This window comes from Hyaena hyaena, unplaced genomic scaffold, assembly GCF_003009895.1.
Source record: "Hyaena hyaena isolate Hyena2069 unplaced genomic scaffold, ASM300989v1 scaffold_29, whole genome shotgun sequence".
Classification (NCBI taxonomy): domain Eukaryota; kingdom Metazoa; phylum Chordata; class Mammalia; order Carnivora; family Hyaenidae; genus Hyaena; species Hyaena hyaena.
In genome coordinates, this window is record NW_024080661.1 from 3,343,477 (window position 1) to 3,368,562 (window position 25,086).

The 25,086-nt window shown below is 55.7% G+C and overlaps 3 protein-coding genes and 1 non-coding gene across 9 annotated transcripts in view; 3 read left to right on the forward strand and 1 right to left on the reverse strand.

Annotated features, from left to right (window-relative positions):
• B4GALNT2 (beta-1,4-N-acetyl-galactosaminyltransferase 2) overlaps nt 1-1,739 on the forward strand; it is a 43,553-nt gene extending 41,814 nt beyond the window's left edge. The window contains exons 13-14 of the mRNA XM_039227799.1: nt 1,185-1,363; nt 1,494-1,739. Coding sequence (XP_039083730.1) covers nt 1,185-1,363; nt 1,494-1,739 — 425 coding nt within the window. The remainder of the gene's footprint in view (nt 1-1,184; nt 1,364-1,493) is intronic.
• Nucleotides 1,740-1,750: 11 nt separating this feature from the next.
• On the forward strand, nt 1,751-1,822 carry TRNAQ-UUG. Its single transcript has one exon. It is a non-coding gene; the product is annotated as a tRNA-Gln (tRNA).
• Nucleotides 1,823-11,919: 10,097 nt separating this feature from the next.
• GNGT2 (G protein subunit gamma transducin 2) lies at nt 11,920-15,474 on the reverse strand. 4 transcript variants are annotated; one of them, XM_039227904.1, is made up of 4 exons: nt 15,429-15,474; nt 13,792-13,901; nt 12,963-13,072; nt 11,920-12,567 (listed from the first exon to the last, which is right to left on the reverse strand). In XM_039227904.1, exons 3-4 carry the CDS (start codon nt 13,044-13,046, stop codon nt 12,442-12,444), a joined length of 210 nt encoding a protein of 69 aa, XP_039083835.1. In that variant the 5' UTR covers nt 13,047-13,072; nt 13,792-13,901; nt 15,429-15,474; the 3' UTR covers nt 11,920-12,441. The 4 variants fall into 4 exon arrangements, with proteins under 4 accessions (XP_039083835.1, XP_039083834.1, XP_039083833.1 ...); XM_039227903.1 differs by lacking the exon at nt 15,429-15,474 and adding an exon at nt 14,885-15,143; XM_039227902.1 differs by lacking the exon at nt 15,429-15,474 and adding an exon at nt 14,748-15,143.
• A 104-nt stretch (nt 15,475-15,578) lies between these two features.
• Nucleotides 15,579-24,997, forward strand: ABI3 (ABI family member 3). Of its 3 annotated transcripts, XM_039227896.1 has the most exons (8): nt 15,579-15,718; nt 19,997-20,164; nt 21,139-21,315; nt 22,625-22,710; nt 22,865-22,960; nt 23,149-23,303; nt 23,854-23,985; nt 24,362-24,997. In XM_039227896.1, the coding sequence occupies exons 1-8, from the start codon at nt 15,602-15,604 to the stop codon at nt 24,523-24,525; spliced, it is 1,095 nt and encodes a 364-aa protein (XP_039083827.1). In that variant the 5' UTR covers nt 15,579-15,601; the 3' UTR covers nt 24,526-24,997. The 3 variants fall into 3 exon arrangements, with proteins under 3 accessions (XP_039083827.1, XP_039083825.1, XP_039083826.1); XM_039227894.1 differs by lacking the exon at nt 15,579-15,718 and having other exon boundaries at nt 19,539-20,164; XM_039227895.1 differs by lacking the exon at nt 15,579-15,718 and having other exon boundaries at nt 19,539-20,164; nt 23,152-23,303.
• The last annotated feature ends 89 nt before the right edge of the window (nt 24,998-25,086 follow it).

Sequence of the window (25,086 nt, forward strand, 5' to 3'; positions counted from 1 at the left end):
AGATGGGAAACCAGAGATGCCAAAGTCATGTGATATTAAGTCAATTCGATATCGTCACTCCAGCCTGATAAAGAGACATCCTTATCTCACCACAGAAACTCAATGGGAGTTGGGTTCATTCCTCAAAATGGAAGATCTTTAATGTTTCTTCGGACAATATACAAGAGTCATACAATGTTTTTTCAAGCAATACAGAAAATCGTAAACTAGGAGAAAAGAGCCTCAGCAATTGATTCCCCAGGGCTATCTGTCAACAGCACACCTTTTTGGATTTGGGTTCCACACGTTTTTGACCCAATGCAAGAGAAAGGGATTCTGGGTGACAAGAAAGGTACTTGAGTGGAAGAAGTCAGAGAGTTCGTAGCATCAGAGGGAAAGCAAACCTAGGGAAATGGTCACGAACCAAGGGGAACTAGGCAACCAGGGACCCGGCCAAGGTCAGGATCCTGGGCTGTCTGGTTAGGACACCACCTCTGCTGCCAGTGGACATGTCCTGGCTGCTATCACTGACCCCGAGGCACTGTGTGTCAGCAGCTGCAGACCAAGTTCTACAGCGTCCTGTTTCTGGCCATCAGTCACTCTGGATTGTGAAGTCCAGCTGAGCAAGCTAAGGACACATTCACTGTCACTCTGCAGAGCGAGTTCATCTGTCTGGGAGCACAGCCGGGCCACCACCCACACCCACACATGGTTGGATCCCTCAGGAAAGGCAGGCAGATGACACAGGGCAAATCAATGGCAAATGCTTATTACACACCTGTATACAGCTTTTCTGGCTCTATGTTGGCGGGAATTTCTTACACGTACGAATTAGTAAGTAGATGTTTATTCTGGTTGGGCTCGTTTCATGTCAATACGACAAGTCAACGTAAGACCCCAAAATAATACAAGAAATCAAAATGATGTCAATTCAATAACAACCCCTAAATGCCTGCACAGCATTACTCGTACAGATATTGTCCATATTTACTAGATCGATTTTCAACCGATGGACGTTTATTTTCTGTTCTTTACTACGATGAACAGCACAGCCGAGAACATCCCCGAACACTCCGCACGGGTCTTAAAGTAGTCCTTCAAGGATAAGTTAACAGAAGTGAAACCGCTGAGTCCACTGTTGTCAAAAAGTTGACCTGAAAAAAGCCCAGACGCGGGTCTGCCCCTCCCTGACACCCACCGCGCAGGTTGCGAAGAGCCACCGCCGCACCAAGTCGGGGGTGGGGCCCCCGCGGAGAAGGACGCGGAAGCGCCGCGCGCTCGGAATCGCGGCCCCGCGCGCGCGCGCGCCGGCGCTTTGAACCGCCGTCCCGCCAAATATGAGTCCGCCTTCCCCCCCGCTGGGCCACCGCGGCCCTGGCACACTGTGTCTCGCGGAAATAAATAAATAAGCGAGTCCGGAGCCCGGGCGGCGTGCGCCAAGTCTCCTGCTCCGGGCAGGGGCCGAAGCCGACCTGCTCCGCCCCCACCCCCTACCCCGGCCCGTCGTCCCCCAGGCTTCCCGGGGCGCGCGTCAGGACCCCGGAGGAGAGCAGGAAGAGCGGCGGCAACGGATGACACCGCGGGACTCGCAACGTCGGGGGCCGCGGAAGCCCCTGTTGCTCCGCTTCCGCCCGCCCGAGCGGCCTCGGGCCCAGAGCCCAGGGCCCAGGGCCCAGTGCCGGGAGACCCCGGCGTCCGCCGCCGCCCTCGGCCGGCGGCGCCGCGCGCCACGTGGCTTGAGAAGCCTCCCGGCCGACTAAAGCAGCCAGCAGGTCCCATGGTGTAATGGTTAGCACTCTGGACTTTGAATCCAGCGATCCGAGTTCAAATCTCGGTGGGACCTCAGCAAACCTTTTGGTTTCACAATTTCTGTTTTGAGGGCTGGCGGCGGCGCCGGCCGCTTTGGGCTGGATCGTTAGCCCCGTGACCTAGGGGATCGCGGTTTAGGGTCCCTCCCCCCTCTCTCGTTTCAGGGCCGGCCTGAGGGTCGCAGTGCGCATGCGTGGCAGTCTGGGCGGGCGGAAAAGTGGTGGTGGTGGTGGTGACCGAAATGTGACTTTATCCTGGAGGGGGCGGCGAAGGAACCCGAGGGACCCCGGGGAGCCAGCTTCGGGCGGCAGCCTGTGGGTCTAGGAGACACCACCCACCCCCTCCTGCCAAGCTGCTGGGAATCTTCCTTCCTATTGGCTAATGTGCAGAGTGCGCTCAATTCACTTTATAAACCTGGAATGAAAAGCTGGGCGGAGGCAAGGGGCCCAGGAAGCCGGAACCGGCTGGGGAGAAAGAAGGGTGTGTGTCTGGGGCCAGTCCGCCTGCGAGTCGGTCAGATAGTGAGGCGGCTCTGCTTGGTTGTCTATTACTCAAGGCAGCAGGCCGTGAAGTTGTCCATGTCTGTTCTTCGGGCCGTGCCAGCCGGTCAGAGTATCTCCGCCGGCGGTTTCTCACCACATGCATGGGGTGTTTCTCCCTTAGAGGGTAGGACTCCCAACCAACGGGCTTGAGCACGTCTAGTGGCGAATCTGTCCCCCGATCGGTGTTTTGGGCGCTGGCCCGCCGCGCGTGATTTGCAGGAAAGGGTGGTGTCTCCGGGATGGAGGGGAAGAGACGCGCCTGGAGTGTTGTCTTCTTGGCATTGTATCTGGGTTTTGAGAGCTGTGTGGCCCTATGGGAGCAGAGGCGACGGAGCCCATTGACGCATTTGTGATCTCCCTACAGGGTGGTTGGCACTGTGGCTGTACGTGCCCGCCCCTTGGGAGGGTGCCGTGGAGATAGAGGATCCTGCCCTCTCCCCGGAGCCCGGAGCACCTCTCCTCCCGCCCCCCCCCCACCCCCCCTAAACGTTTGTGTGGATTTGTGTGCATGAGCGATCCCAGTCTCAAAAATATCCAGGTACTAGAGGTGGGAGGGCTTGCTCTACCAGATATTAAAACTTATGATCAACTATAAACTGTAAGAATTAAGATAGGTGCAAGATAGACATACATGTCAGTGGAACAGAATAAAGGGCCCGGATACAGCCCCACACATACTTGGACACGTGATTCGAGACAAAGGTAGGACAGCAGAGCAGTAGGGAAAAGAATCTACTTTTCAATAAATTATTCCCGGAGAATTGGTTGTCCACATGGGAAAATAGGAAATCAAATTCCCTCTCAGCGTGCACTAAACACAGCAATACATTCCATGTGACTCATAGACCTTAATGGGAGAGGAAAAGCAATAAAGCTTTTGGAAGAGAGCACAGAATATCTTCAGAACCCCAGGGTAGGGAAAGTCCTCTTAAACAAGACACAAACACTTCTAAAAGCTTACTATATGTCACTATATTAATATGGATACTCTATGTTCTTCTTATCAAAAGACCCCGATAAGAAATCGAAAAGGTAAGCCACAGAATACGAAAAGATCTTTGCAATGCATAACTGGCAAAGAAATTGTATCTCGATTATTTAAAGAACTTGTCATAAGCAATAAGGATATAAAATTAAAAAATCAATCAGAATAAAGACAAACAACCTAACAGAAAAATAGCAAAACACTTGAACTGGCACATCACAAAAAAGAGCAAATAACTGTCAGTGGGTCTCCTGGCTGGCTGGGTCGGTAAAGCATGCAACTCTTGACCTTGGGGTTGTGAGTTGGAGCCCCAAGTTGGGTGTAGAGATTACTTTAAAGTCTTTAAAGAAAATAACAAATAGGGGCGCCTGGGTGGTTAAGCGTCCGGCTTCGGCTCAAGTCATGATCTCATGGTTCGTGAGTTTGAGCCCCATGTCAGGGTCCGTGCTGACAGCTCAGAGCCCGGAGCCTGTCTTCGGATTCTGTGTCTCCCTGTCTCTCTGACCCCCTCCTGCTCACACTGTCTCAGAAATTAATAAAACATTAAAAGAAATTTAAAAGAAAAATTTTAAAGCCCTCCCCTCTCTCTCAGATATAAATAAAACATTAAAAGAAAATTTTTTTAAAAAGTCAAAAAAAGGGGGTACCTCTGTGGCTCAGTGGGTTAAAGCATCTGACTCTTGATTTCGGCTCAGATTATGATCTCATGGTTCCTGAACTCAAACCCCGCGTTGGGATCCGGACTGACGGCATTGGGATTCTCTCTCCCCCATCTCTCTCTGCCCCTCCCCTGCTCACTTTCTCTCTCTCACACACAAAATAAATAAACAAACTTAAAAAAAAAAAAAAACGCCAAAAAAATACCTATCTAGAGACATGTTTCTGCCCTGGTCATGGATGAGGAGTCTGAGATCAAGAATTTGCCCACAGGGGCGCCTGAGTGGCTCAGTCAGTTAAGCGTCCAACTTCGGCTCAGGTCATGATCTCCCGGTGTGTGTGTTTGAGCCGTGAGCCAGCCTCTGGACTGACAGCTCAGAGCCTGGAGCCTGCTTTGGATTCTGTATCTCCTCTTCTCTCTGGCCCTCCCCTGTTCATGCTCTGTCTCTCTCTCTCTCTCTGTCTCTCAATAATAAGTAAATGTTAAAAATGTTTTAAAATAATAAAAATAAAAAAGAGTTTGTCTGCAGACTGGGAGATTGGGGAGTCACGATAGAGACCCTCCACACTGAGCCAGCCCAAGGGCATTCAGAGAATCAGGTTCAATTCTAGGCATTGCACAAAGATATTGATGAATTTCCCCCTGCCACTAACTGGCTGGGTGCATTTGGGTAAGCAATTCAAACGTTCTGAACTTGTAACTCTGTGAGGTGATGAATATGTTAATGAAGCTAGTTGTGGTAATCGTCTCACAATCCATATTATAACAAATCATTACGTTGTGCGCCTTAAATGTGTACAATCATGCATGTGAATTACATCTCAATGAATCTGGGAAAAAATATTTGGAGCCTCATTTGAAAAGGAAAAGGGACAGCAGTACCTTTTGCATAACAGTGTGGCAAGAACTAGTAAAATAGTAAGCAGAAGTCCTTTTCTCTACTTCTGAGCCAAGATAAACTCTATAATAGTAACTGCTAGAAAGGCAATCAGAATAGTGAGGACCCGGGGGTGGGGGGGGTCCTGGGTGGCTCAGTAGGTTGGGCGTCCAACCTTGGCTCTGGTCATGATCTCACGGCTTGTGAGTTCCAGACCCAAGTCAGGCTCTGTGCTGTCAGCACAGAGCCTGGAGCCTGCTTTGGATTGTGTCGTCTTCTCTCTCTGCCCCTCCCCCGCTAATGCTCTGTCTTTGTCCTTCTTTCAAAAATGAATAAACATTAAAAAAAAAAAAAGAATAGTGAGGGCTCCGGAAGCTCAGATTTTTGAGAACACAAACACAAGTTTGTATGGGGAGGAAAACAGAACTTGGAGGGTAGCAATAGATTCAGAGAATGAGAACCTGTGGGTGGAAGTTAGAGCGACAATAGGAAGAACTTTCTAACAATGGGAGCCACGGAACAGGCTTGAGAAATTCCGCGCTTCTCAATGCCTGAGAGTCTCCTGGGGGCCTTTGTTCAAAGGTCTTTGTCATCGTCACCTGAAGGTGTGGGAAGATTCCTAAAGATTGGTCCCAACCTACTAAATTGATTTCAACACTCACTATTGGCTCTTAACCTACAGTTAATAAAACACTAGCTCCCCAGCCCTGCCCGAGCCCCCTCTGTCCTTCCCTTCCTGGCTCCAGATTTTCTGAGAGCCTTTCCACGTTTCCTTCTCTTTCTATCCCTACTAGCTCAGGAGAGAACCTCTCTCTCCTCCAACGGTCTGCAGAGCTCCTTGCAAGGATTTTATCCCCATGAAGGACCCCCAGAGGCAGCATTTGTCAGAAGGTAGTGTCTATAATAGGTTGTCCTTGACCAGAGTGACCGGGACCTCCAGGGAAGCCAGCTGTGTGCCTAGCCTGGCCTCTCCCTTGTGCTAGATTCCCAGGGCTATCGGTTCATTATCATCCTTGGCTGTTAGCACAGGGGATGATGTGTCTACAACACTTCCCACAATGTCTGGCAGATGGAAAGTCTATGGATGACAGGACACACACAGGCTGGTCATTTAACACCCATTGTTCTCCTCCCACGTTCAAGGTGCTGGACATACAAAAAGCAAAGACTTGACTTCTGCCCTCAGGGTGCTTGAAATCTGAGCTAATAAATTGAGGGTGAGGGTGTGAAATGAAAAGTAATCGGCTGGGGACAAGAAGGTCAGTGAAACCCAACCAGGGAACGGGAAAGCCAGAGGGGCCAAGGGGAATTTGAGAAACTACTTCCGGGTCGCCCCCCAGGCCCCAGCTGCTAACCTCAGAGATGGTGGAGGAGGACAGAGAGTGGAATGTTTAGGGTGTTCTTTTGAACCCTCCCTTCAACTCTGCTCCTGGGTAAACACCCTGCCTCCTCTTCCGAGCTGGGGCCTCTGTCTCCCTACACGAGACCAGACACGGAATAGGCAGGGCAAAATGAGAATGTGGGACTCCTTCTCAAAAGTGACTACGAATTTCAAGCAGAGTGTGAAACCAAGCACAGGGCCCATCTAAGTAGGAGACCTGTGTGACAGCACAGGTCAAAACATACCCACAAAACTGGTCTTGTACCCAGGCTTTAAGCTCGGGAAAGGGAATTGGGGTAGAGGAGGGCCAGGGGGCTCTGACTAACTTTCCTAGAGACCCCGAGGTCATGGTTTGGTAATCAGCCTCTGTCGAAAGCACCAAGATGCCAAGCAGACCAGAGCCCATTCCCCTTGACCCTCAACTCCTCCGGGTTGCAAGGGTGAAATCCAGAAAGCAGGGATGGGGGGGAGGGGCTGAGCTGCCGGATTCCCTTGGAAAGGTTTCTAGCTGTGGCCAGCCCAGCCCCAGGCACTGGGGCCTGAATTAACCAATTTGCTGTTCCCCTCTTCCCCTCCCACTTCTAATTTTTTTTAAATGTCTATTTTATTTTTGTTTTTTGTTTTTGTTTTTTTTTAAATGTTTTATTTATTTCTAGGAGAGAGAGAGAGAGCGACAGCGTGAGCAGGGGAGGGTCAGAGAGAGAGGGAGTCACAGACTGAAACAGGCTCCAGGCTCTGAGCTGGCAGTCAGCACAGAGCCCGACGCGGGGCTCGAACCCACGAACCATGAGATCATGACCTAAGCGAAAGTCGGACGCTTAACCGACTAAGCCACCCAGGTGCCCCTATTTTATTTTTGAAAGAGGGAGAGAGACAGAGACAGAGCACAAGCAGGGGAGGAGCAGAGAGAGAGGGAGACACAGAATCTGAAGCAGGCTCCAGGCTCTGAGCTGTCAGCACAGAACCCGACGTGGGGCTTAAACTCATGGACTGCAAGACCATGACCTGAGCCGAAGTCAGATGCTTAGCTGACTGAACTACCCAGCACCCCCAACCCCCCCCCCCACCTTCTAAGGCCCAGGGCTCCCACCCTGGGAGTCTTTGGGGAATGTGGAGTATGGAAGGAAGAAGACAGAGAATTTAAGAATTCTTCAGCTTGACATTCCTTGAGCAGGAAATTGGGAGTCTGAATCCCTCTCTTCTTCCCTTTTCCTGACTTGGTGTCATTTTACTGCTCAGGGTCATCAGAATTTCAGTGGTCCCCTCTGTGCTTGGCCTCCTCACACCTTGACCTTCCCCTCTTGGCCCATTGCATGGCCCTTCCTCCTCCCACTCAGCCCCAGTCGCTGATGTTCTCCAGGCTCCATCATTCGCCTCTTCCCATCCAGCCCCACGCAGCCATCCCTCACTGACTCACCTCCTTTTTTCATTGAATCAGCTGCCACCTCACAGTGGTTCTCAACAGGGTACAAGAGGAGGGAGGAGAAGCCAAGGGGAATCACCTAGAATCATTGGTGAGAAGGGCTTTCCCACTGGTGACACCACCATTTACTCACTCATTCACCCTGGACATCCCAGAAAGAAACTTGAAGTCATACTTGCCATTCTGCCGATCTTCCAGCAACCTCTAAGCCCTGGAAATGTTCCCTCCTAATTATCATTCCAATTCTTCACCTCCTCTCCGTTTTTAGTCTGATTCCTCAATTCAGGTCCTGAGCAGGTAGGTCTGAGTGGCTGAATCCGGGTGATTCGCCTCTTTCTGGGAACTGCCCTTCTTGGGGTGCCCAAAAGTCAGGAGGGAAAGGAATTCCTTCCTCTCTGATGATTCCTGGGAAGCAATTATGGTTCTGGCCAGATGATCAAAGTCCTAAGAGTCCAGTGAGAGGACTGAAGACAAGTATATCTGGGAAGGGCTGTGTGCTTGGTCTGCTTTAGGGTGAGTTCTGAGACTAGATACATTCAAGTGTCATGAATGGATTTACCAGAAGTCCGCCCCTGCAGAAGAGACTCTTTTTTTTTTTTTAATATTTTTATTTATTTCTAGGAGAGAGAGAGAGAGACAGCGTGAGCAGGGGAGGGCCAGAGAGAGAGGGAGACACAGAATCAGAAAAAGGCTCCAGGCTCTGAGCTGGCAGTCAGCACAGAGCCCGACGCGGGGCTAGAACCCACGAACCGCGAGATCATGACCTAAGTGAAAGTCGGACGCTCAACCGACTAAGCCACCCAGGCGCCCCCAGAAGAGGCTCTTTATAACCCCATAGCCAGGGTGACCCCTGGGCCAACTGGGGCCCATGAAACAAAGCAGCCAGAAAGGCAGGAACAGAGCATATACGTGAGTGGAACACCAAGGCTTTCTTCCGTCAAGGCCGACACAGCTCTGCCAATAAGCCAGCAACAGTGACAACCTTGAGGCCCTCAAACCGGACCAGACCTCGAGGTAGGTCAATGGAGGGGACGGAGAGCCGCTGCAATGGGCACGTATTCAGGGATCGGATTTGTATTCCCTGCCTGTCATATCTCCGCCGATGCCACCAACCGTGGGCTCATGGGATGTCTTCTAGATGGCCGGGTGATCCTACACCATACTGTCTCCCACCTAGAAGCCCTTCCCTGAAAAACTAAGTAAGACACCAAGTGGAATGTGGGTCCTAGAACAGAACAACGACACTCGTGGGAAAGTTAGGAAAATCCAGTTAAGTCTGTTTAGCTCCAGTGTTATTCCGATGTTAATTTCTTAGTGTTATTACAAGTGGCGTGTGTGTAAGATGCTAACATCAGGGGAAGCTGGTGAGGGGGACACGGGAACACTTTGTACTATCTTTGCAAGTCTGTAAATTTAAGGCAAGGGGCAAGGGCTCTCCGGATTTGCTGATCTCACCATGTGTCCGTCATCTGGACGCTGCTGGCTTTATAGAGCGAAGCAGGGGTCTGGTGAAGCCCCAGCATGATGTCAGCTGGGGGACACTTTGCAAAGGGGGGGTGCTGTCACAACGCTGCTGCTCGTGCTTTGAAGTGAACCAGTAACAACGCGTGGTGCTTCTCCTTCATGGATATGAAACCCCAGGGTCTATGGGACAGAGGTGGGGACAGGTGGCTTAGATGACGCTCGAGCCCCGCTTTGAACTTGTGAAGGTTTGGGCCTGCGAGGAAGGAATGTGGCCACCAGCGCACCAGCTAATAATTCCTTTGAGGTGGCGGCTGACATTGCCCTTGCCCTTTGAGGCTCCTTCTGGCACCAGGAAGACAGACAGAAGAGGGGCTCAGAGCAGATGGCTTCTGGACCCCGTGGTTGTTCCCACAGCTCAGGGTGGACAGGAAGGGTATGGGAGGGGCCAAGATAACCCCCCGGGGCACCTGGGCACCGTGTCCTGAGAGAGGGTGAGCAAAAGAGACGGCCACTCGACGCAGAGCCCCGTCCAGGATTCAAACACCTCGGGAATAACGGTTAGAGTCACCTCTTGACCAAAGACTCCAATCAGCGAGATTCCATCTGGAGGTGGCAGAGCAAGGACGAAGGAAGCCACAGCCAGGGGGCTTGGAGCCATATCGCTGTAGCCCCCACCTGCTTCTCCCCTCTTACTGCCAGACCCTTATGGAGTGTTTACCCTTCCCCCATTTAAAAAAATAAGAATTCTTGGGGCGTCTGGGTGGCTCAGCCGGTTAAGCATCTGACTCTTCGATTCAGATCATGATCTCACGGCATGCAGGTTCAAGATTCGTGGGTTCAAGCCCCACGGGCTCTGCGCTGACAGCGTACACAGTCTGCTTGGGATTCTCTCCCCCCGCCCCCTGCCCCTCCCCTGCTCATGCTCCAGCTTTCTCTCTCTCTCTCAAAATAAACATTTTTTAAAAATTAAAAAATAAGAATTATCGTATTTACATCTTTGCTCTTTTGTCCACTCTTTTCCTTCTCCTAAGCTGAGTATATTGAGAGTAGCTGAATTTATTCAAGGCTGCAGAATGGTGAGGTGGGGTCAGGATGGGATTTTCTGGATGGAATTGGGGAAGCAGTGGACCCTTCCCAGGAGATCCTGCATTCTGACCAGCGGCCATGACCTCTCCAGCAGGCCCAGGGCGTGCCCTCGGTGCTAAGAAAGCGTGCATCTTTAGTGGGTCCTCTGTATTACACTGGGTTTGTTTCCCTGCGCGCGAAAGCATTCAGTCGTATCTGGTGGCCTCCCAGCCAGAAACTCGTCATCCTTGACAACGGCCTCTCCCATCACTCAGCGAGATGTCAGGATCTTAAAACTTCATTTCCCAAATAACTCCTCACCCCCATCTCCCGCCCTGGACCTAAGACGGCCACCTCCCCGGATCCGATGATCATCTCCTTAACTGTCCCTCCGCCTCCATTCTTTCCCTCTTTCAATCTTGTCAAATGCCAGTTTCCTTCTAATCACCAAAACTTGCCAACTCGCTCCCAGGCGATGTCCCAGGGGACACCGAGACCCCTCTCCTCACCGCCAAGCCCACGTCTCTAGCCATGAACCCCAAAGCTCTAGGGGTCTCTCTCGACATTCCCTCTCCAACCTGGGTGAGGGAATTATTTTCCCTTCTCATATCCATGCCTCTGTTAATACCGCACTTCAACCGTATTTGCCACGCATCTACCCACTTACAACTTAACTGTGGAGGATTCGGCTCTGGATATCACCTCCTTCTAGCAGCCTTTATCTGTGTACCACCCCCCCAAGGATGCAACCCACTCACTCAGCTGGATTAGGCTGTCTTCCTATGGGTGCCCTCACCCATCCCCTCCCCCACCCCCACACATGGCACTGAACACACTGTCTCATGTGAGTCCGTCCGTGGCTCCGTAAGACTGTAATCTCCTTGCTAACAAGGCCCAGGAATCAGCATCCTCCTTCGTGGCGTCTGGCCTCCCTTCTGCTAATCAAATCCTGTCCCTCGGCTGCTTAATGCCTCTGTGGGCTTTCTGCTGCAACAAGGCTAAAGAACAAAGTTCTTAACAGCTCAAGGAAGGTCCTTCGAGGCTTGACCCCTTCTCCCTCTCGGGCCTCTGTGTGCCCAGTTCCGCCCCGCTGCCCAGTGGCCCGCAACAGTTCACACTGACCTTGCCCACAGCCTTGAGTGTCTGTCTGCTGTGTGCCCCTTCCTACACCGCCCTTGACCGTCCCTTCTGCTTAGTAGCACTTACTGACTTCATGGCACGTCTTCTCCGCTAAACTCCATGAAAACAGGAGCTACCGTTTGTGTCGTCCTTCTTCTCTCCCTGGTGCCCAGCACATAAGGAACACTCGAGTATCAAATAAAGGGGCGCCTGGGTGGCTCAGTCGGTTAAGCGTCCGACTTCGGCTCAGGTCATGATCGCACAGTTTGTGGGTTCGAGCCCCATGCGGGGTTCTGTGCTGACAGCTCGGAGCCTGGAGCCTGCTTCGGATTCTGTGTCTCCCTCTCTCTCTCTCTCTGCCTCCCCTTGCTTGTACTCTCTCTCTCTCAAAAATAAACAAATAAAGGGGCGCCTGGGTGGCTCAGTCAGTTAAGGGTCCGACCAGCTCAGGTCATGATCTCAGTTTGTGGGTTCGAGCCCCGCGTCGGGCTCTGTGCTGACAGCTAGCTCAGAGCCTGGAGCCTGTTTTGGATTCTGTGTCTCCCTCTCTCTCTGACCCTCCCCTGCTCACGCTGTCTCTCTGTTTCAGAAATAAGTAAAACATAAAAAAACAAATAAACATTTAAAAAAAGAATATGAAATCGATCATGACACCATGACTTTACAGACTCTTTTTGTCCTCAGGCCCTCTGGGGTGATCTAAAGTGACTAACATGATGGGACATGAGATGGGGAAGAAGGCCCCCCCCCTCTCCCCGCCCCACTCAGGACCTCAACCCAAACTACTCTGACTAGGAATGCCGGTTTGGGGAAGAGAGTGGAGGGGAAAACAGGACATCTCTGTGGAGGAGTAAATGTCTCTAAGGATTTCCGTCTCGGGTCCCAGGGGGCCGCACAAGGTACCAGCCGCTGAACCAGGCAGGCTCTCCTGGGAGAGCAGTGACCCAGCAGGTGGGGGAGGGGAGAGTCAAAGGGGTTGGGGAACGGACCCCCAGTGAGCGGTCAGGTGTCCTCACTCATGCTGTGGCCCAGAGAGGGTGGAAACTGCCCGGTCCCCTGGGCTTCCGGGGACACTCGCTTCCTGGTGAAGGGTGGGGCTGAGAAGGGACGGCCATTCAGGGCGACGGGCTCCAGGCCCATCAGCTAATCACACAGCCGCCTTTCTCCTTGAAGGGGTTCTTGTCCTCAGGGACACCTTTGAGAAGAGGGTCATTTCCCGCTTCCGCCTCCACATAATCCTTGATTTCCTTTCCCGTCTTGGAAATCTGTGAGGAAACAAAGTGTGGTTCTCGCCCTTGTTTGTCCGTCGGGATCCATGATTTGCTTGGTCCAAGAAAATGGGTCCTGGGCAGGGTGGGGACAGAGGTTGGAGAGGAGAAAGACCAAAGGGACAGGAAGGGGGTGGGGGGGTGAGTTCTTACCTCCAAGGGGCGCCGGGCAGGGCCAGCCCAGAGCCGGGGGGACAGGCCGGCCCTCCAGGCTGCGGGGTTCGCTCCCAGGACCTCCATGGGGCCACCCCAGCCTCCCTCTGCAGCCTACCTCTCCTGCTCCATCTGCTGCCACCCCAATGTCTGTCACTTCTTCTTGGGGTCCCAGTTCTATAAGGACCAGGCAGTGGTGGAGAAGACAGAAGGGGCAGGGAAGGGCAGATGGGGCTCACCAGAACTCTTGGGTTCTTCACTTCCTTCTTCAGCTGCTCCACCTCCATCTTCAACAGCTCCTTCTCGTTGAGCTCCTGGGCCATCTTGTCCTCCCCTCCCCCGGGGGTACCTGGTCCCAGAAAGGATTTCGCAGCTGGGATCGCAATGCCCGTGCGCCCTGTTCCCCGCCCTGCCCCTCACTCCCGGCCCGGGGTATTCACACCCTAGATTCACTCCCACCCCCTCCCCATCGCACGTCCAGGCTCAAGAGGAGGCGATGTGCCCAGTCTGATGGCGGAGGCACAGTCTACACCCTAGGAGAACGATCTGTGTACAAAGGAAAACAGGATTCAGAGCATGGAGAAGGGAGAGAAAAGAAACGTCTTTCAGTGAGGAAGATTTGGGAAGCCAAGTTATTGTCCCAGGTAATGGCACAAGTAGAAGTTTCAGGAGACAGCAGGCCCTGTCTGGGGACAGTGTACTCCAGTGGTAAGAGAAAGTTCTCGAGACTTCCAGACTCCAGCTCTGAGCCCGGTTCTGCCACTTCGAAGCTGTGAGGCTTAGGGAAGTCACTCACCTTCCTTGAGTCTAAGTTTCCCCATCTGCAAAATGGGTATAATAGCAGTACCTACCTTGGATGATTTTTGAGCATCCTAGGAAAATAGTGCATATCAAATATTTTTAACCCTCTGTCTGGCACATAATGAATAATAAGCACATTTATCATGATGATGATAGTGGCTGGTATCGTCATCCTCACGGCAGGGTTATCGGGAAGGCCTGCCAGGTGCCTCACTTGAATAATTCTAAGACTAAATCCCGGCCCAGCGCAACCTCAGCCCCTCTCACCTGCCGAGAACGAACGTGCACTTCAAGTCACCCGTCCCCGACTCCAACAAGATGGTGTTTGAGCTTCCCTGCTCCTCATCAGCTGAAAGTCTTCAGATAAAGCAGATGGTCTGGAAGCCAAAATCTCTGATGCTAAGCTGATCATGGGCTCAAGGTTCTAAGCCCATCCTCTGGCCTGAGGCTCCAAGCCCCCACTGCCCCAGGAGCAGAGACCCTGCCCCGTGCTCAGTAGTGACCCTCCTGGCTTACAGCCAGTTCTCACCCTCAGGTCTGACACACTCCTCCCACCTCCCCTACCTCTGAGCCTGCTTTGATCCTGTTCTTCCCAGCGAAGCAAGCCCTAGGCCATCTCCTCACTTCTCTCACCCAAGAAGCCATTGTGTTTCCCCCTGGAGCCCCACGATTACACCTTACAAGGTTCTCCCTGCTCTTTCAGTCTCCCTTCGCTTATTCAAAACAACAGACGCCTCACTTAGGATGCTGTGGGGCCACGCACTTGGGGCCATGGCCACCTCTGACGCCTGTGCCCTGCTTCTTGGCCTCCATGTCTTCCTCTGAGCCCTGAGGCTGGGTCTCCCTCTCCAGTCGCTGACGACAGGGCCCACATCCTGCTATTTCTCTGAGTCTCCTTCCAGAACCACCTAAAGGCCATGCTGTTTAATAGATACTGAGCACCTGCTCAGGCTGACACCTGCCTCACGACAAGGGGACCCTCTCGAGAAGCAGACACCGAAGAAATCGATAGGGTCGGTAAGGGATCCTCCTTTCCTCCTCCCTCTGGGTTGACAGAAGGGGCTGGAAGAGGCTGGGAGGGGCTGGAGTCCATCCCGCTGACTCTCCCGCTCCAGACACCGAGTCCCACTCCCAGCTGTGGGTGCTAAGAATTCAAGGTCAGGACAGGACCCTACAGGCCTCCGGTCCAACTGCCCCGTTCTTGCGGGATGGAGAGCACGTACCTCTTGCGACAGCTCGGTGCTCTGTCCACCGATGCCTAAACACCACCAGCCAACCTGGGACTCAAACCTCGTGCTTCTCAAGGCCGGTTCCTTCCTGTCGTCTAAGTGGAGTCCATCCAGCTAACTCTCAGTCTTACCTCCATCAGGCAAAGCGCATGTGCCCCGGGCCGTCTTCACACGTAACCCTTCAGAGGCTTGGTAACACGTCTCAGGGGGCCTCTGGCCAAGTCTTCCTGGTGTCTGAGCCGATTCCTCTTGTCATCGCTTGGCTGTGTTCCATTGTTACTTCACCGCCGCCCCGCAGACCCCAGCATGACTGGTCTCCATACCCTATCCACCCTCCACTCCCCAGGCCCTTGGTGACTCATCCCTGTGCTTCCCAAGGAAGCCCCCACCCTCTGCCCTTTCCTCCCCTTCCATGAGTGGAAAATCCACTTCCACTCCCCACCCCACCCCCAGAGCAGGCCAGCCCCCTTCCTCCGCTGTCTCCTATCCATCTCCCCCTCCCACATCCGCCTCACAGTTTCCTCTCCAGGCCCAGAGAGCAATCACAGCGCCCCGACCTTGGCTTCCTCTGCCGGGAGGGATTGGGGGGCTGGGCCCCCCAGAGGGACCCCCCGGCTTCCCCCTTCCTCTGGGCAAGGGGGCAGAGAGTCACAGGCCCAGGGAGCAGGGACTCACTTCCTCTTGTCCCGGAATGAGCCTGCCCTCTGCAAGCAGGTTTGGGTCTCTCACGCTAGAGGAAACCAAAAGCGGTGGGGGTGGGGGTGGGGGGGAGGCAGGGCGACCAATCAAGGGCAGGGTGAGGCGCAAAACCAGCGGCTCCCAGGGGAGCCAGCCAGAGGCTGGGGGCCATGGCCGAGCTGCAGCAGCTGCAGGAACTTGAGATCCCCACGGCCCGGGAGGCCCTGAGGGGCAACCACAGCGCACTGCTGCGCGTCGCCGACTACTGTGTGGACAACTACGTGCAGGTAGGCAGAGCGGGCACAGGCCCCGCGGGCCCCGAGCCCACCGCCAAGGCAGGACCACGGGAGCCCTTCTGACAGGTGCTCGCCCGTCCTGGGCCCCGGCTGGGAAACCCTGCACCCCAGTACTCATTCCAGTACCCCCTGAAATTCGGCCCCGGCGCTCTCCTACCCAGCCCCACAGAGATGCCCGGGTCAGGCAGCGCCCCTGTTAGCAGGCGGGACCCTCCACTCGTCTCCTTCCTGGGTCCCGCTCACAACCAGAGACCCCAAGGCTCGTCCACCTGCAAACGCTGCCATCATCATTCCGTTTGCAGGCTGGCTCTAAGGGGAGACCTCAGATCTTCCCGTTGAACTTGAGAGGGGCCAGGGAGAGAGCCCTTTCCCTGATATTTGAGGGAGAGTAGAGCCGACCTCAGACCGGGCTGGGTTAGAGAGACGGGGTCTGACGCAGAAGCCGGGGGATGGACTGCATGACGGCTGAGAGCGGTCCACCAGCAAATGGCGACGACTGTGGCGTTTTCGAACAGTTCCCTAAATTGTGTAGTTGGTCCAAGACCAGGAGCGAGGGAAGGGGGCGAAGGGAACTTGGCAATGACTGAGCACCTCTGTTTTATCACGAATCCCCGTGAGCACCTTATGAGACAAGTATTACGAGTCCTCTTTCATAGATGAAGAACCAGGGAGGCAAAGTGACTTGTCCAGGGTCACGCAGCTTGGATGTGGCCGAGCTGAGCATCAGCCTCCTGACTCTGGAAGCCGGGCACTCTCGTCTGCCCCTTGCCCCTTCCCTGACATGCCCCCCCTGACTCAAAGCCAGTTCATTTGCACTGGAAGACCCGGGGACCTCCGGGCGCAGTCCGAGTGTTGGAAACAAATAATGAAAGTAACAAGTGCTTATGGGAAAATGTCAGAGTAGAGAGCCGACGATAAAAGCAGTTAAAGCGCTCTGCACACTTCCTTTGGGCTGGCGTGACGCCTGCATGGCCTCGTTCAGTCCTTACCCCGGGGCCCGAGAGGGGAGAGGCACTCTCACTCGACAGCCAGGAGGCTGAGGCTCTGAGAATTGAACTCGCTTTCCCAAGGTCTCTAAGCCGGGGGGGGGGGCAGGATCTGGATTCGAACCCAGAACTCTGACTCCAGCGCCCGCCCCCAAACCTCTAGTTGAATTTGCTGCCCTGAGGAATAATCGCTGTTTGTGTAGATGTTGAGTGACCTGCTTGTGGAGGATACGGACCGGACCGTGTGGCTCGGAAAGGAGCCGGGAGCTCGGGGTGCTAGAGGCCATTCTCCTCCGGGCGAGGGACCTGCTTCTTCAGCTCCTCCAGTGACCGGTGCGCCCCTCCGGGCGCTTTCAGATGGGTTCTCATTTGTCTTCACCGCGTGCACACGGGATTTGGGGGTCACAGAGACCCGAGTCCGATTTCCAACTCTGTCGCCTACCGACTATAGGACTCAGGGCAGGGGTACCTCCTGATTCTCACACCTTCTTCAGGATGGTCACACGGGTTGCGTGTGATCACGTGTTAAAGCAGGTAGCTCAGCACCTGGCCCTTAGTGGGGGCATGGGAGGGAATGAATGGGAACTATTAGCGTTGCCATCATCATCATCATCATCATCATCATCGTGATTCATTGGAAGGTCGAAAGGCACAGGTAGATCATGAAAGTCAATTCTAGCGAGGTGAAGCGACCCTTGTAAAAACACCGAGGGCATCGAGAGCCCTGACCCCGGTCAGAGTCCCCCAATCCCTGCTTCCTTCATGCCAAACACTAACTCACTGACCTCGGTTACCTTTCCTGGCCTCTCTGAGCACCTCGGTCTGGGGAGCCCATGGTTATGAAGGGTTTGGGCAACTTCTCAGAACTGCTCTTAAACAAAAGGTCTGGTTCCCATACCCTCCGTTCTCCCCCTCCCTCTCCGCCCCCTCCCTCTGCCCCAACCAGGTGTCAGGAAACCCATGGGGAACGGGGGAGGGGAGGCTGGGGTCAACTGCAGAGTTCTCTGTCAGAGTCCATGGAGTTTACAGACAAGGTCATTTGCATGGTGAAGAAGCAGTCGGCTGGCCACGGAGGTGGCTCTCACACCCCTGTACCTCCACACCTGACCCCGGGCCAAGCCCAAACCAGGGGCAGTACGTACCCAGGCTCCCCCTCCCAGGGCTGGGCCCAAGCAGACACTTTGCTGCCTGGGCTGACAGTTCCACACATCGCAAGGGTCCTAGCAGTAGAGCTGAGGAATCTCGGGTGGGGACCAAGGAGGAGGGAGTCACTGCCCCCTGCTGGGCCTTCGTTTCCTCACCTGTTAAAGCAAGGACTTGACCTAGAACAAGAGCTGCTAACCTTTCTGGGTTACGCATCCCGGGGTTGATTTCTTCGCCTTTTCAAGGCTCGTGGTCACAGACGCTGATGAGATGCAAACTCCACGCAAATGGGTATCGAGCTGCGGGAACAGAAAGGCAGGGGAGGGCAGACTACCAGGCTCTGGGCTTGCCCTCTGACCCCAGCCTGGCTCAAGCTCCGGTGGAGGCGCCTTGCTCTACGGGGTGCTAGCCCTCCTCTCTGCAGACAGGCCCCCGAGGCGCACCCCGGGGCTTTTAGCAAGGGGACCGCATGGTTCAACCTTGTCCGGCAGTGCAGGGGCCTGGCCCAGACTCGCCTTGGACTCACCCCTACCCCCGTAGAGAAGGGTACAGGCTAAATCACAGCAGCTCCGTGATCTGACCTGAGATGAGGAAGCTGCCTGGGGAAGCAAATAACCAGAGAAGTTTTGCTCCAGCGCCCGCGGTCGGATCTGGGACTGAAATAAATAAATAAATAAAAATAAACAGCCCCCACAAAAACCCCTCTTCTGTCTTCGGCCATTCCCTGCCCACCCTTCCACTGCTGACCGGCACCATGACTCCGGCCAGCAGCTGGCACATTGCCTGGCACGCATTAAGGAGATGCCCAGCGAGTGTTTGGGTTCACATTCAGGTCATTAATTAACTCACAAATGCCAATTTATTAAATCTCGTCTGGGTGTTGAGCACTGTTCCAGGGTAGGGTACAGACTAAAACAGGCAGGCTTTCTGCCTTCATGGGGCTTACCTTTTAGCATGTGGAGGGCGGAGGGGAGGAGGAGACAAATAATAAAGTAAATAGATCAATCGTTTCTGACAGCGCTAAGCGCTATGAGGAAAAGACAACAGAGGAAATATGGTAGAGTCAGTACGGAAGTGGGCTAGGAGAATCTTAGGGTGGTGACAAAATGTCTCTGAGGGGCTGAGACTTCACAATAAGGATTCTAGAAATAAGTACAGGAAGTGCAAAGGCCCTGAGGTAGAAACAGGCTTAGCTTGGTCAGGAACAGGAACCTAATGGCCAACATGCACAGAGGGGAGCAAGTGAGGGGGGTGGCAAGGGAGGAGAGGGCACAGACCAGCAGAGCCCTATAGAGGCCCTATATGTGGGGCCCTATACAGACCATGGTTAGAAGTCTGTACTTGGGAGCAATACGCTGAGGGAGTGAATGAATGAAGTCACTCTTCTCTAGGCCTCAGTTTCTTTATCTATAAAATGGACCGGGTCATTGGTTCCCGAACACCAATGGGTGGAGAAAAACATGGAGGCCAAGAGTCACCTGGGATGCTTTTAAAGGCACAGACTCATCGACCTCATTTCCAGCGGTTCTGCTGAGAAGGTCTGGGATGGGGGCGCCTGGGTGGCTCAGTCGGTTACACTCCCAACTTCGGTTCAGGTCACGATCTCACAGTCTGTGAGTTCGAGCCCCGTGTCGGGCTCTGTGCTGACTGCTCAGAGCCTGGAGCCTGCTTCGGATTCTGTGTCTCCCTCTCCCTCTGCCTCTGCCCCTTTCACACCCTGTCTCTCTCTCTTCCAAAAAGAAAGAAAGAAAGCTCTGGGATGGGGGCCTGACTTCAGCTCGTTGCTTCTTAAGTTTGAGACTATCTCTTCCAGCCAGCACTGCCTTCCTCTTTCCTTTCTGCATTTCCCCCTTTATCCCCAAAGGTCCTCCGAAGGTGGTGGGGTTAATCCTCAGCCAGACTCTTCCAGAAGGCATAGTGCCCTCCCCTTGCACCCATTCCGCGGGGTGAAAGGTTCCCTTTCCTAATGCCCCCCAGCCCCTCTTCCTACAACGTCATTCTTATGGAGACTGCAGGGAACATCAAGGTAACTGCTTTCTCTCAGTTCAGCCCCCACCCCCCACCCCCCATCCTACCCGCCCCGCCAAGGATCCCGAGGGAGGGGCTGGCTGGCCTCAGACCAGGGCTGTGTGTATTTCAGGCCACAGACAAGCGGAGGGCGCTGGAGGAGACCATGGCCTTTACCACCCAGGCTCTGGCCAGCGTGGCTTACCAGATAGGCAACCTGGCTGGAAACACCCTGCGGATGCTGGACCTCCAGGCGGCCTCCCTGCGCAAAGTGGAAGCCCGTGTGAACACGCTGGGCCAGGTAAGGGGTGTGGGGGAGGGCTCCTGCCCCGCCCCCACTTCTTTCTTGCCTTCCTCCAAAGGCCTGACTCCACCACAGGAGCCTCAGGGCAGGGCCATGCTGCCTCCATCAGACTGGGAACCCCTTGAAGGCAGAGCTGCCTCTCTCTCTGAATCCTTTCCCCGCAAGGGAGGAAGCAGGCTTTACAGACCACGGTAGCTGCAAGGCACAGGAAAGAGGCACATGGACCTTGTTTCTATCTAGACACACTGGTGACTGGCGAAGTTGTCCTAGACCCAAAGTGCTTGCTTGGCAAGGCCATTCTCAGCCCTGAAAAGCCTGCTGCCGCCATACAGACGCCCCCCCTCCCCCGTCTAGCACACACACCCTCCTCCTTCCTTCCCCGATCCTTGGCTGAGGAATTGCCCCATCAACCGCACGCGCAGACCCCCTGACACATCAGCCTGGCTTGTACATCACCCACGTGGTCACTGTGGGGTGTGTCTTTTCCTCTCACCCCAGCAGACCGGAGTTCCCACCCTCCTGATGCTGTGTTTCCCCACATAACATTCCAAGAGGAAGTTAATTCACTGATCTGTCTCCTGAGAGACAGTCAATGCGGCCGATGCAGCCGAGATTCTCTGCTGCCTCCACGTTTTCCGCCCCTGCTCCCGGGCCCACCCAGGGCTCCGGTCTCTTCCCAGCGTCCGCAGGGGTGCCGTGTTTTCTCTTTTCCTCTGGGTGCTGCTCAGGCTAATAATAACCCTCCTTCACTTCCAGTAGGAAGTTTCTCCAAAGTGGCTCCATCCTCCCCTGGCCACTCTTCTCCCAAACGCTGTGTGGCCTTGGGGAGAAAATGTACCCTTTCTCTGGACCTCTCGGCCTCCCACGGTCCCTTCCTCCCGCGCCAAAGTCTCTATCTTCTTCTTCCCTTCAGAGGAAGGGCACTGTGCAGAGGCTACCCGCCCCCCTCACCTCAACCCCTGTCGTGACAGATGGTGAGTATGCATATGGAGAAGGTGGCCCGAAGGGAGATCGGCACCTTAGCCACCGTCCATCGGCTGCCCCCGGGCCAGAAAGTCATCGCCCCGGACAGCCTCCCCCACCTCGCGCCCTACTATAGGAGGCCGCTCAACTTCGGCTGCCTCGATGACATTGGCCATGGGATCAAGGTAGAGAGAGGGCCCCTCCTCTTTCCCACAACCCCCCTCTCCTCCTTCATGTCTCCTTTCTCCCCAGGCCCCCAGTTCGCTGCCACACCCGTGTTCTCGTCCCAATCCCCCAGCCCCTTTTTCCCCTCGCTCTCTGACGCCATCGCCCTAAACGGAGCCCTACCCTCCAAGCCCCCCCCTCCTTCCCGGCCCCTCCCTCCACGGCTGGCTTTTACCCTGTCCTCGGATGATCTGCTGAGGATGGCATCTGGCCACCCCCTTCCGTGGGGGCTGGCTGGGTGTGAAGGGGAAGAGGGGGAAGGGAGGAGGTCAGGGTGTGCATGAGAATGGGTCCCCAGCAACTTCCTCTGTCTGGAGGTTTGAGGTCACTGTCACGGAGCCCTCACCCTGGTGCTGCTGTTGGGTGGCAAGGGGCGGGGATGCGGCCACTCAGAGGGGACCCGGTGAGGGCGCTGACATTTCCTTCTTGCCTCATCTCCTGAGAGGCGGGAGAAGACACACTCCAGGCTAGATTAAAGCTCCCCCTGCTCCAAATGGCCTCTTGATACCCTTAACGTACTGTCTCCCACACAAGGGGTAAGTCTACGCTCCCTCCCAGTCACCAGGCCTCCCCATCAGTAAGCTCTTCTCGATGTCCAGCTGCGATTCATTCTCTATGCCTCAGCTCAGGTCCCTTTTGCCTCGTGCTTAGTGAGGAGAGCCGAGGCCAGCGATCCCCAAGGCCGCATACTTGGGGGCACCCCACCAGTAACATGTGGGGCTGCCCATGCCCTTTGCACATTTTATATGCCCTGCCCCCTCTGTCCTGAGCTTCCCCAAGCCAGTTCTGCAGGCCCATCGAGATGACAGGTGGGACACTGCTAAGTGTGAGGGTCCTCTCTGCTCCCACCCCACCTCCTGAGCCCCCCACCTCCGACTCCACGCTCGCCGGGTTAGGATCTATTAGAGTTAGAGACCAGAATTAGCTAGGTAACTGGCGGCTGAGATGCTCTGAGCGAGGTGCGGATGCTAGGCTGTGCGGAGGAAGTGGCCTTCAGACCGTGTCTGCTCCAGGTTTCCGTCGCGCCTGCGGCAGACTAGAGGCCTGGGGCCCAGGCAGCGGCGAGAGGCGGCGGGGGAGGGGCGGGGTGGGAGAGGGGGCTGGGTGGTGGAAGTGGGAACTTGCTGTGCCCGAGCTCTCCCTCCCAGTTCTCTCCCAGTTCTCGGTCGCCTCTCCTTCATTTCCCTTCTGGGACCAGGGAGGGTGCTGGGGAAGGGCTCCCATAGACGTCAGCCGCGTCCCCTGCTCTCCCCCCGCCCCCGCCCGCAGGATCTGAGCACGCAGCTGTCGCGGACGGGGACCCTCTCTCGAAAGAGCATCAAGGCGCCTGCCACACCCGCCTCCGCCACCCTGGGGTGAGGCCTCGCGATCCTGAAACTCTCCTCCTCCTCCCCTCGCCCGAGGAGCCAGACTTCCTCCTCCACCAGCTGCCCCCTCCTTCCCGCAACTGACCCCTGCTCGCCGGAAGCCTTCCTCTCCCCCCCTCTCCTGACGACCCCTCCCCCCCAGGAGGCCACCGCGGATCCCCGAGCCGGTGCAGCTCCCGGTGGTGCCCGACGGCAAGCTCTCTGCCGCCTCGTCTGCCTCTTCTCTGGCCTCTGCAGGGTGAGCCCCACAAGTCCGAGTGGGGGTGTGAGGGGGCCTCTCGCCAGTGGTCATGGTGACTCCTAGGGTCCGGAGGCCTCTCAGCACAGGCCTGGGGCTAACGACTGCGAGGGGCGGGGCCAGCTCGGGGGTGATGTTAGGGAGGCTGTCCCCCCACCCAGCCGAGCCCCGCTTTCTCTGGTCTTCAGCAGCGCCGAAGGTGTCGCCGGGGTGTCCACGACCAAAGGGCCGGCAGCACCCCCGCCCCCACCTCTCCCCGGCCCCTCGGCTCCACCCCCTCCGCCGGCCAGCGACGTCTTCCTGCCGCCCCCTCCGCCGGAGGGCGTGTCGCTGCCCCTGCCGGGTAAGGAGCCCCGCCCCCTCCTGGCTCCACTGTGGGGGTCCCTTCTCGCCTCCTCACACCCCACCCCACCCCTATCCATCTGCAAGGAATTGGCTGGCCTCTGTGAACGCTTCGTCCAAGGTAGGGGGTAACGGGAGAGAAAGGGCCCGGAGAAAGTGGAGCTAACCGAACTCGGCGCCTGCTTCCTACCAGGCTCTGTGTTCAAGCTTCTCGTCCATTTTCTCACTTAACCTTAAACAACCCTAAGAGGGTCTTCACACTCTGACCTAACAGATGAAGTCTTCAGGGACTTGCCCAAGGGCCACCCAGCTCAGGGGCAGAGCCTGACTACCCTCCACGGCTCAATAGTTTTGTGTTTTACGGAGAACCGCCTGCATCCCAGAGACCTGGTGGGAGGACCGTGATGGGGGGGTGGGGGGAGGGGCTGGAGAAAGATGACCGGAAATGGGTAGATCCTGGAGCCCCGCTTCTGAACATCGAGTTTCCCGGGGGGAGTGGAGGCGGTTCCCTTCAAACCTTTGCTGCCTTTCTGCTTTCTCCTCCCTCCCAGCCCCAGAGCTGCCCCTGGACCTGCCCCCTCCCCCACCCCTGGATGTAGATGAGCTGGGGCCGCCCGATCTGCCCCCACCAGGCTTCGGGCCCGAAGAGCCTAGCTGGGTCCCTGCTGCATACCTGGAGAAAGGTACCTGACTCCCGGGACGAGGGATCATCCCCCCACCCCCACCCCTAATAGCCTAGAATCAGCAAGGGCGCGAGCCTGCTACACACACACACACACACACACACACACACACACACACACCCTATTTTCTGATGAGCTGACCAAACGTTCACCCAGGAGTGGTGAACCGAGCTGGACAGACCGGCAGCTGGCCCGGCACTGAATTATGGATCTAGCGGGGGAGGGGGCCCAAGAGTTTTGGAGAAGCCCCCGCCCATCCCCCTCCCTGCAGCCGGCTCCCCCAGACGTTCCCTGGAATCCCGTACAGGGGCCCCTGCACCCCTCCGTGGTAAGGCAGAGGCACGTCTCACGGCACCCTCTCCTCCCCGCCCTGCAGTGGTGACCTTGTACCCGTACACCCGCCAGAAGGACAACGAGCTCTCCTTCTCTAAGGGCACCGTCATCTGCATCACGCGCCGCTACTCCGATGGCTGGTGTGAGGGCGTCAGCTCGGAGGGGACTGGATTCTTCCCGGGGAACTACGTGGAGCCCAGCGGCTGACAGCCCGGGGCTTTCTGAGCTCCTGCCCCAGGCACTGCGCTGCGCTCCCCGGGGCTCCAGTGCAAAGCCGGCTCCAGGGTCCGGGCTGGACGGGGCCTGCCCACCGGTGGGAGCTGCGCCAGTGCCTTCCCTCATTCCGCGGGGAAGGGGACCTGGGGAGAGAACGGATGTATCCGAAGGCCTGCCGCAGACAGGAAGGAGCTGGAAGCCAAGGAGTCTGGTGATCTTGTCCACGGAAGACCCACCGCTCCAAGCGGTTTTGAATAAAACTCTGATGACCTCCTGGTGATCAACCTGCAAGGCTGGGGAGCCAGAGAGGCGGGAGTTTAAGACTCCGGCTAATTATTGAGCCCCCGCAGCTGCCGCTGGCAGCAGTCTCTCCCCATCTCTTCGGCCCTCGTCAAGTGGCCTCTACACTAGACCCCTGATGCCCCTCTGCATCGACTGACTGAATCTCGTTCTTTGGACTGTTGCTCGCTGTGCTTGTGTTCATTTGGGGCTCCTCAAGCCGGGCACTCTTCCCAGAGTGGGGACCAATCCCCCCACTGACGTGGGGCTCTC

Coding starts and splice junctions, on each gene's coding strand:
- GNGT2 (XM_039227904.1), bottom strand. CDS start 13,046: ATGGCCCAGGAGCTCAACGAGAAGGAGCTGTTGAAGATGGAGGTGGAG. Junction 12,568..12,962: donor TGAAGAACCCAAGAGTTCTG/GTGAGCCCCATC, acceptor GTTTCCTCACAG/ATTTCCAAGACGGGAAAGGA.
- ABI3 (XM_039227894.1), top strand. CDS start 19,823: ATGCCCCCCAGCCCCTCTTCCTACAACGTCATTCTTATGGAGACTGCA. Junction 20,165..21,138: donor GTGTGAACACGCTGGGCCAG/GTAAGGGGTGTG, acceptor CTGTCGTGACAG/ATGGTGAGTATGCATATGGA. Junction 21,316..22,624: donor ACATTGGCCATGGGATCAAG/GTAGAGAGAGGG, acceptor CCCCGCCCGCAG/GATCTGAGCACGCAGCTGTC.